Raw genomic sequence first — 10,757 nt, forward strand, 5'->3', positions numbered from 1 at the left:
CCCAGCAAACCCTCCTAAACCCCAGCAAACCCTCCTAAACCCCAACAAACCCTCCTAAACCCCAACAAACCCTCCTAAACCCCAGCAAACCCTCCTAAACCCCAGCAAACCCTCCTAAACCCCAGCAAACCCTCCTAAACCCCAGCAAACCCTCCTAAACCCCAGCAAACCCTCCTAAACCCCAGCAAACCCTCCTAAACCCCAGCAAACCCTCCTAAACCCCAGCAAACCCTCCTAAACCCCAGCAAACCCTCCTAAACCCCAACAAACCCTCCTAAACCCCAACAAACCCTCCTAAAGCCCAGTAAACCCCAACAAACCCTCCTAAACCCCAATAAACGCCAATGAACGCCAATAAACGCCAATAAACGCCAAAAACTTCCCTAAACCCTCCTAAACCCCAACAAACCCTCCTAAACCCCAATAAACGCAAATAAACGCCGATAAACCTCCCAAACCCCTCGAAAGGCCGAAAGCCCCCTAAACGGAAACCCGCGCGGGTTTGCGCGCAGCGGAAGACTTCGCGACGCTGGGGTCGGAACTGGCGCACCTCTGGTTCCCCTTCGCCTTCTACCTGCCCTTCGTGAAAGCCACTTTGCAGGTTTTCAAAATTCCAATTGTGGCGGTGGCGCTGATAATTTGCGTGTTCGGCACGGGGCTGATGTTTCTGGACAGCCTCTCGCCGTCGAGGACCAAACTCACGCTGCCTCTCCACCTCCTCGTCGTGCCCCTTTCCTCCCTTCCCTTCCTGCTGCTGCACATCACCTACCCCACCATTGTCCCCGTCGAGGAGACGTGGGTTTGCTGCTGCTGCTGCTGCTGCTGCTGCTGCTGGTTTGGTTGTGGCGCTGCTGCTGGTTGTGGCGCTGCTGCTGCTCGCGTTTTCTTGTTGCTCCGCTTTCTCTTCCTTTCCTGCGGCTTCATATTACTTGTCCCACGATTGTGCCGGTCGGGGAGACGTGAGCCTGCTGCTGCTGCTGCTGCTGGTAGCTTCGTGCTGCTGCTGCTGCTGGTAGTTTCGTGCTGCTGCTGCTGATGGTTGCGGTGCTGCTGCTGGTGCTAGTTTGGTGCTGCTGCTGCTGATAGTTGCTTTGCTGGTGCTGCTGCTGCTGTTGGCATCTTATTTCACGTCTTACTTTTTGCTGCTTCATATTATTTGTTCTAGAATTGTTGCAGTCGAAAAAACGGGAGATTCTTGCTGCTGCTAGTTGTGCTGCTGCTGCTGCTGCTAGTGGTAGTTGTGCTGCTGGTGATGGTAGTTAGAGTTGGGATGATGCTGGTGATGATTCTCATGTTTATTATTATCCCGCTGCTGCTGCTCATTATCTTGCAGCAGCAGCAGCAGCAGCTGCTGCTGCTGCTGCTGCTTGTTATCCTGCTGCTGCTGCTACTGCTGCAACTCTATGGAAGGAAGCAAAATGGTGCAGCGAAGCAAAATGGCGAAAAGAGTCGAAAAATGGTCGAAAAAAGCGGAAAAAGAAGTTTAAACGAAGGAGAAGGAAACAAAAACGAAAAAGGATGAATAAAATGGAATTAAAACGATTTAAAACCGTTAAAAATCATCAAAAAAGGATCAAAAATGATTAAAATGCATGCATTTTACGCAGACTCACTTTCGTCTTCTCCTTCCTCTTCGTCGCCCTCGCCGGCTGGTGCGGCCGATACGCCCAGGAGTTCCAACACAGACTTTTGTTTTGTTCTTGGAAGGTAATTTATTTATTTATTTATTTTAATTAATTATTTATTTATTTAATTGCTTATTCGTTTAGTCAGTTGTTTTTGTTTTTAATTAATGGCTAATTAGCACTTTGCTGCTGTTTAAACGGTTAACTGGTTGTTTAATTAGCTAGTTACTTGCTTTTTGTTCTTGGAAGGTAATTTATTTATTCATTCATTTATTTATTTACTTATTTACTTATTTTAATTAATTAATTAATTAATTGTTTATTTATTCATTTATTTAATTGTAATTGTTGTTTAATTATTAGTTAATTGCGTTTTTATTGCTGTTTAGTTGGTTAAATAGGTATTTAATTAGCAAGTTAATTTCCTAAGTCATTAATTACTTTTTAGACTTTTGTTCCTTTCTTAAAAGAAATTATTTATTATTTATTTATTTATTTATTTGTCTGTTTACTTATTCAGTAGTTTGCTTTTAATCAAATAAATAAATAAATAAAATAAATAAATAAATAAATATATAAATAAAGAATAATAAATAAATAATAAATAATAAATAAATATTTGTTTCAAAATTTGTTTTTTCAGCAAACAACAACAATGCTGCAAAATCTGCACAAGAAAATAGAAAGCCAAAAAGAGGCGAAAAAATCTTCGACTGCAATTGAAGAACTTATTTTCCAAGTCAAAGAGGTAAACCCTAAACCCTAAACCCTAAACCCTAAACGCTAAACTCTAAGCTTTAAACCCCCAACTGAAAGGCCTCTTTTCTAAACCCTAAACCCTAGCGCTGGAGCCTCAGACCGAAGCCCTGAAACCCCCAACACTCTAAACCCTAAACCCTCTAAACCCTAAACCCTCTAAACCCTAAACCCTCTAAACCCCAAACCTCTACACCCTAAACCTCTAAACCCTAAACCGTCTAAAACCTAAACAATCTAACCCTAAACCTCTAAACCCTCTAAACCTTAAATCCTCTAAACCCTGTAAGCCCTAAACCCTAAACCCTAGTTGGGGGTTTATTTTTGCATCTCCAGCCCCCGGATCTTCCGCATCCGCTCCCACTGCCGCCAAACAAAGAACCAAATCCTATTTATTTAATTTACCATTTATTTATTTATTTATTTATTTATTTATTTATTTATTTATTTATTTATTTATTTATTTATTTCAGTGCAACAACATTGTGCGGATGGCGCGGCTGCGGGGCCCGCGGGCGGACGTGACGGACGACTTGTACCAAATAGAGCAATTGTTGGACAAGTAATTTTATTTTATTTTATTTTTTATTTTATTTTTTATTTTTTGGACTTTTTTGAAGAGTTTTGCTTCTTTTTTCAACCCCAATTCAACCCCACTGCTCTCCTCTTCTCCACTTTTCTTTATATCTCTTTTTTTCGTTTTTTCCTTTTTTTCCGTTTTTGGCACTTTTGCACTTTCCAGTCTTCGAAAAAGTATTTAATTCTTTTATTATTTATTTACTTTCTCAATTTTATCATTTATTTGTTTACTCATTTTTTTATCGTTAGTATTTATTCATTATTTAATATACTTATTTATTTAATTTATTTATTTATTTATTTATTTTTGTTTATTTATTTATTTTTTATTATTTTCAGGATTTTGGAGATGCTGACGACTTCGGGCAATTTGTACTCCGTGAGATTCACAGATGCGGCGAAACAAGATGTGAGAAATTAAATTAATTTAATTAATTAAATTTAATTAATTAGTTAATTAATTTAATTCGAGTTAATCAATTTAATTTAATTCAATTAAATCTATTTAAATAATTTAATTTAATCAACTCAATTTAAATCGGTTAGTTTAATTGAATTAATCAAATCAGCTTAGTTCAATTAAATATATAGATAAATAGAATGATGAATAAATGAATATTGAGTAAAGGAACAAATGTGAAACAATAGATTAAACCAATAAAATGATTAATTAATTAATTAATTAATTAATTGATTATTTCAAACACAAAACTCCAATTTGGTGTTTAATTGTTTGAATTAAACTTGTTTAATGCAGGAAGTGCAGCGGCAGTTTATTGAACTTTACAATTCTCCGGAAAAACTCCAAAAAGATTCGGCAGAAAAGAAATACAGAAGCAGCAGCAAATCGGTGCTGCGGCAGTACACAGCAAGACACCCAGAAGCAGCAGCAGCAGCAGCAGCAGCAGCAGCAGCAGCAGCAAAACGCACCGAGACTTCCGCCTTCGGCAGCGCCCGCTCTGTTTCCGGGCCTGTTGTTGGCAAGTCTATTCTATTTATTTATTTTTAATTAATTAATTAATTTATTTATTTATTTATTTGTTTTATTTGTTTTGCTTATTTATTTGTTTGCTTAAAAGTCTCAGTTGCTGCAGCATTGCTGCATCAAACAAACCCCAACGAATGAGTTAATCAAATTAACTCAAACTAAATAAATAAATAAACAACCAACCAAACAAACAAGTAAATAAATAAATAAATAATAGCATCTTGATTCATTTTATTTGTTTTGTTTACTTATTTGTTGTTCAAAAGTCTCAGTCGCTGCAGCATTGCTGCACCTCGTCGCAAATGCATCAAGCAAACCCCAGCGAACGACGTGATCAAATTAAACAAAATAACAAATAAATAACAAAAAACAAACAAAAAACAAAAATATATTCATTTATTTATTTATTTGTCTATTTATGTGCTGATTCAGGATTGGAGCTGAACCCGCAGACGCTGCCGACCGCGGCCTTGGAGCCTCTGAGCAGCAGCAGCAGCAGCAGCAGCAGCAGCAGCAGCCTGCAGCTGCTGCTGCCGGCGCCGCAGCAAACTGCAAAGCTGGCGGCCTTTCTGGGAGTGGACTGGGCCTTCGATGTGCTCAAAGCTGCGGAAGAGTCCGAAGAAATACTTTTGGAAGTTGGGTTTTGTTTGTTGGCGCCGCTGTGTGTGGGGTGGGGGTGTACAGACACCGCGCTGGCGGCCTTTTTGAACGCCATTCAAATTCAGTATTTGAAAAACCCTTATCACAACAAAACGCATGCAGCAACTGTGGCGCACTTGGCCCACTGCCTCGTCAACATGCTCGACCTCCAGCCCTCGTGAGGCGCCTTTTCTCTGCATGCAACTTGCATGCGGCCTGCATGCAGCTTGCATGCAGCTTGCATGCAGCTTGCATGCAGCTTGCATGCGTTTTGCTTTTTGTTGCGCGTTTTCGCACTTTTCGGGCGCTTTTAGGCAGTTTTCAGGCGTCCTTGGTGTATTTCTAATGCACTTTTAAGGCATGTCTACTGCAGTATTTAGTGCGCTTTTATTGCATATTTATTGGAGTGTTTAATGCGCTTTTATTGCATATTTGTTGCAACATTTAATGCGCTTTTATTGCATACTTATTGGAGTATTTAATGCGCTTTTAAGGCATATTTATTGTAACATTTAGTGCGCTTTTATTGCATACTTATTGCAGTATTTAATGCACTTTTAAGGCATGTTTATTGTAATATTTAATGCACTTTTAAAACGTTTTTATTGTAATATTTAATGCACTTTTAAGGCACTTTTAATGCATATTTATTGCATATTTATTGGATTATTTACTGCATATTTATTGCATATTTATTGCATATTTATTACAATATTTACTGTGATATTTATTGCACATTTGTTGCATATTTGTTGCATTTTGAATGCCAATTAAATTTAAATTAAATATAAATTAAATGCAAATTAAGTATGAAGTAAATGCCAATTAAATGTAGGTCAAATGCCGATTAAATTTAAATTAAATATAAGTTAAATATAAATTAAATGTAAATTAAGTATAAATTAAATGCAAACTTGTTGGATATTGAAAGGCGAAGGAAATAAATAAATACATTTAAAGAAAAACAAAAAAGAAAACTTTTTTGTTTTAAAATGAACTTTTTAAAAAGACCAAATCTAATTGTTGCAGCTTTTGCTGAATCTGAAATTAAAGGAAATGAACAAATTAAATGAATTACATGAATATTAAAAATAGAATAAATAATAATAATAATTATAATAAATAATTATAATATATAATAATATATAGGAATAAAGAACAAATTAAAATGAAATAAAAATTGTTAAAGAGTTAAAAAGAATTTAAAAAAGACTAAAAAAGAATTAAAATATATTTTCAATGTAATTTAAACATAATTTAAATGTAATTTAAATATAATTTAAATATAATTTAAATATAATTTAAGTATTCTTTTTTGTTCAGAACGAATTTAATTGATAAGTAAGGCCACAGCTAATATGTAAAATAAGAGTAACAAAATAAATAAAATAAATATTCAAAAAGTTAAAAGGAATAATAAATAAAAACAAACATTAATTAACAATAATAAACACTATTTAAAACAAAATAAACCATTTAATTGCAATTAAAATAGTATTTAAATGCAATTAAAAAGAAATTAAAATGTTTTTTTTCAGAATGAATTCAGTGAATAAATATGAATAAAATGAATATTCAAAAAGTAAAAAGATCAAGAATGAGTAATAAATAACAATGAACAATAATGAGCACTAATTAAAACAAAACAAACCATTTAACTGCAACTAAAATGGCATTTAAATTTAATTTAAATTCAATTTAAATTCAATTAAAGTGTTTTTTTTTTCAGAATGAATTCCATTGATAGAGCCACTTTAACTGTTGCAGCTCTTTGCCACGACGTGGGACATCCCGGAAGAAACAACCAGTTCTTCGTCAACTCCTACGACCCCCTCGTCAGCTAGGGTTTAGGGTTTAGGGTTTAGGGTTTAGGGTTTGGGGTTTAGGGTTCAGGGTTTGGGGTTTAGGGTTTAGGGTTTGGGGTTTAGGGTTTGGGGTTTAGGGTTTAGGGTTTGGGGTTTAGGGTTTAGGGTTTGGGGTTTAGGGTTTGGGGTTTAGGGTTTAGGGTTTGGGGTTTAGGGTTTAGGGTTTGGGGTTTAGGGTTTGGGGTTTAGGGTTTGGGGTTTAGGGTTTAGGGTTTATCAGGGTTTGAGATTTAGATATCATTAGGGTTTATTAGGGCTTGGGGTTATTAGGCTTTAGGATTTATTAGGGTTTAGGGTTTAGGGTTTAGGGTTTGTGTTTCAATCGCCCCTTCTCCGTGCCCAGAAAGACCCTTTTTTTCTTTTTTGAATTATTTGAATTAATTTAAATCACTTTTAATTAATTTTAACGGATTTAAACGAAACAAAACAAAATAAAATGAAATAAAGTGAAATAAAATGAAATAAATTAAATAAATAAATAAATTGGATTAATTGTTTGCTGCAGGCTGTGATTTACAACGACCAGGCGGTTTTGGAAAACTTTCATTCTTGTTTGACTTTTCGAACTTTGGAAAATAAAGAATGCAACATCTTCGCCAACTTGGAAGACGCAGTCCGCAGCTTTTATGATTTATTCATTTATTATTTGTTTAATTATTTAATTTATTTATTTGTTTGTTTATTCGTTTATTTAATTTATTTATTTATTTATTTATTTATTTATTTATTTTTTATTTATTTATTTACGCATTTATTTATCTGCTTATTTGTTTGTTTATTTATTATTATTTCTTTATTTAATCGTTCAATTTATTTATTTGTTTGTTTATTTGTTTTGTTTGTTTTTTATTTATTTTGGTGGGTTTGGATGCATCTGTTTTTTGCGCATTTGTTTGCCTTTTTATTCTGCTGGCGTTTGGTGTGCAAACAAATGAACAAACAAATCATTTTAATTAATTAATTAATCAAATAAATAAATAAATTAATTAATTAATTAACTAATTAGTCAAAATGATTTAAAGGATAAATGGAAAGAGGGCTGAGAAGGGAGGGAAATGGAGGGAAAGAAAAAGTGCAATTTGGGGTGTACGTACAGCTGCGGGGTGTCTGGACAGCTTGCATGCGGGGATTTCTTTTTTATTTTTGAATTTGAATTTAATTTCTTTTCTTTTGAATTTAATTGTTCAATTTAAACAATTAATTTGTTTCCTTTTATTTTTTATTTTACTTTTCAGGATTTCCGATTTGTTCGACAAAATATAATTGCCTGCATTCTTGCCACGGACATGAAACAGCACTTCGAGAGCATTTCGCGTTTTAGAGTAATTCAATCTAATTAATTTTTAATTCTTTTTAATTAATTAATTATAAACAAATCATTTAATCGCCAATTAAATAAATTGAAAGCAATCAATTTAATTGCCAATTGAATTAACTAATTAGCAATTTAATCCCTAATTTACCATTCAACTGACTTAAAATCAATCAAGTAATTAATTTGAATTAATTAATTCCTTTCTTCTAACATTTGAATTAATTTATTAATTGTTTTTTAAATTGATTTTTGGATTAAACTGGCAAATTAATTGGATGACTTTTTATGTTTTTTTCTATTTTTATTTTGTCATTCTTTTTCCAATGAGCGACTTTGCGAGCTTTAAAATCCATTATGACAATTACTTTGTTTATTCATCAAATTAATTAACTAATTGACTAATTAATGAATTAATTTTTTATTTAATTAATTTATTAATTAAATAACTAATTAATTAATTAATTTAAAATGCATTTATTTGTCTTTTTGTTTTATTTTTCAGGTCCGGCGAAACTCTCCGGAGTTTAGCTACACGCGAAATGCAGAAGACAAATGGTAATTTCAAATTCAATTATTTTATTATTTTTTTTGTTTATTTATTTTATTTATTTGTTCAATTATTTCAGTTATTCATTTCATACATTTTATTCATTTGTTCTGTTTATTTCAGTTATTTATTTTATTTAGCACATTTATTCCATTTGTTTTATTTCATTATTTAATTTAATTCGTTTATTTTATTTGATTTATTTATCTTATTTAACCTATTTGTTTTGCTTATTTTATTTCTTTTATTTTATTTATTTTGTTATTCGATTTGTTTTATCTGCTCCTGATTTACTGAATTATTTCTCTTTAGTTTTATTTATTTTTACATATTTTGTTTCTTTTATTTATATTTATTGGGTCTTGTTTAAAATGTTTTTTATTTTTTATTTAGCAAATCAAACTTGAATTCAATTCAAATTCAAATTCGATTTTAATTCCACTTTAATTTTAATGCGAATTTTATTTAAATTGAATTTAAACTTAAATTTCATTTAAATTCAATTTTAATTTAAATTCAAATCTAATTAAAATTAAATTTGAATTCAAATTAAATTTAGTTTGAATTCAACTCTAGTGTAAATTCAAATAAAACAAAGATGCAAGTTTAATTTAAGTTAAAATTGAATGAAAATTGAATTTAATTTAAATTCAAATAAAACCAAAATTGAATTGAATTTAAATTCAAATTAAATTAAACTTGAATTGAATTTAAATTCAAATTTAATTTTCAAATTTATTTTTTTGTTTAGGTTAGTTGCGAAGATGTGCATCAAAGTTGCCGACGTGGGACATGTAAGTTTATTTTAAAAATAAAACTAAAATTAAAATTATTTTAAACAGATAAATATACTTTTAAGAGGATTAAAATGATTTTAAAATGATTTTAAAGTGATTAAAATGAATTTAAAATTTTAAAATGGCTTTAAAATGCTTAAAATGATTATAAAAGGATTAAAATGATTTTGAAAAGGTTAAATGATTTTAAAATATCAAGAAAGATGAAAACAATGACAAAAGGATAATAACAAAAGACAAAAAGAATTTTTAAAAATTGAAATAAAAATTACGAAAAAGAAAAAACGAAAAAGGAATGAGAAAGTGTTTTATGGGAATCAAGAAACTTCTTTGTCTTTTCTTTTGATTTTTCAAAAACCACAGAAGTCCATTTTTGTATTTTGGATCTTTTGAAAACCAAAAAGTTTATTTTTTATTTTGAACTTTAAAAAACTAAAATGTTTATTTTTGCTTTCTTTTTGGTCCTTTAAGAACCAAAAAGTTTATTTTGTTTTATTTCTTCTGCTCTTTCGAAAAATGGAAATTTTTATTTTTTAAATTCTGTTTCCAATTTCTTTAATCTTTTTTAATTTGTTTTCAACCTCTTCCCAATTTCTGTTTTTAATTTTAATTTCTTTTTAATTTCCTTTTAATTATTTAATTTCTTTTTAATCTCTTTAATTATTTGATTTCTTTTAATTATTTAATTTCCTTTTAACTATTTAATTTCTTTTTAATTATTTAGTTTCTCTTTAAGTATTTAATTGCAGGCGAGCGTGCCGTGGCCTCAGCACTTCCAGTGGTCTTGCAGAGTTGTGGAGGAGTTTTACCAGCAAGGAACCGAAGAGCTGGAGCGGGTGGGTGGAAAGTGGTGAATAATTGGGTTTTTTTGGATTTTTTTTGCAAAAAAAGGGCAATTAGGATTAAATTGTTGAAATAAATGGAAAATAAGAGAAATAAAGCGCGAAATCCCGAAAAAACCAAGTGTTCAGGCCCAAACGCACGCGCGCATGCTCTCATGCGCGCATGCATGCACCCGAGGTGTACGTACACCACAGCCGCATGCATGCACCCCGCACAGCTCAGGTGTACGTACACCCCAACTGCGCAGGGCCTTCCAGTGTCGCCTCTTTGCGATCCCGAAAAACATTCGGACATGGCCAAAAGTCAAAATGGATTTCTCGAATTTGTTGTCAAACCTCTTCTCAAGGAAATCGAAGAAATCGAACCTTTCGCTTTCGTCAGGCCAGTCACACGCAGCAGCAGCAGCAGCAGCAGCAGCAGCAGCAGCAGCAGCAGAGCAGCAGCAGCAGCAGAGCAGCAGGGACTTATTGTGTGTTGCTCAGCTCCTGTTTGTCCTTTTTTGTTCAAATTGATTTATTTTAATTAATTAATTGATTAATGAGTTTATTTATTTATTTATTTATTCATTATTTTAATTTTCTTTTTCAGGGATACAGTGTTGAAGAACCTGGAGTACAACAGCTCCCGGTGGCAGCAGCTGCAGCAGCAAAAAGTCACAATTGAACTAAGCAGCAGCAGCAGCAGCAACGCAAAGAAGACAAGCACTTCAACAACATCAGCAGTTCGAAAGATAGCAGGTTTAAAAATGGCCCCTCAAAGCCATTCAGGGGCCCCCAGGGGGCCCCCGGGGGCCCCCCCGGGGG

At 32.8% G+C, this 10,757-nt stretch overlaps 2 protein-coding genes across 2 annotated transcripts in view; one reads left to right on the top strand and one right to left on the bottom strand.

The window, feature by feature from the left end:
* The window catches only part of ETH_00027610 (uncharacterized protein), a gene marked incomplete at both ends in the record, with an annotated part of 1,978 nt that extends 1,216 nt beyond the window's left edge, over positions 1-762 (bottom strand). The window contains one exon of the mRNA XM_013372948.1: positions 575-762. Within this exon, the coding sequence (XP_013228402.1) occupies positions 575-762 (188 nt within the window). The remainder of the gene's footprint in view (positions 1-574) is intronic.
* A 1,518-nt stretch (positions 763-2,280) lies between these two features.
* On the top strand, positions 2,281-4,769 carry ETH_00027615 (uncharacterized protein; the record flags this gene model as incomplete). The annotated part of the gene is made up of 5 exons (XM_013372949.1): positions 2,281-2,373; positions 2,855-2,943; positions 3,300-3,369; positions 3,718-3,940; positions 4,381-4,769. 5 exons carry the CDS (start codon positions 2,281-2,283, stop codon positions 4,767-4,769), a joined length of 864 nt encoding a protein of 287 aa, XP_013228403.1.
* Positions 4,770-10,757: the final 5,988 nt, after the last annotated feature.

Source organism: Eimeria tenella, genomic scaffold (assembly GCF_000499545.2).
Source record: "Eimeria tenella Houghton genomic scaffold, Eth_scaff114, whole genome shotgun sequence".
In the NCBI taxonomy this organism is placed as follows: domain Eukaryota; phylum Apicomplexa; class Conoidasida; order Eucoccidiorida; family Eimeriidae; genus Eimeria; species Eimeria tenella.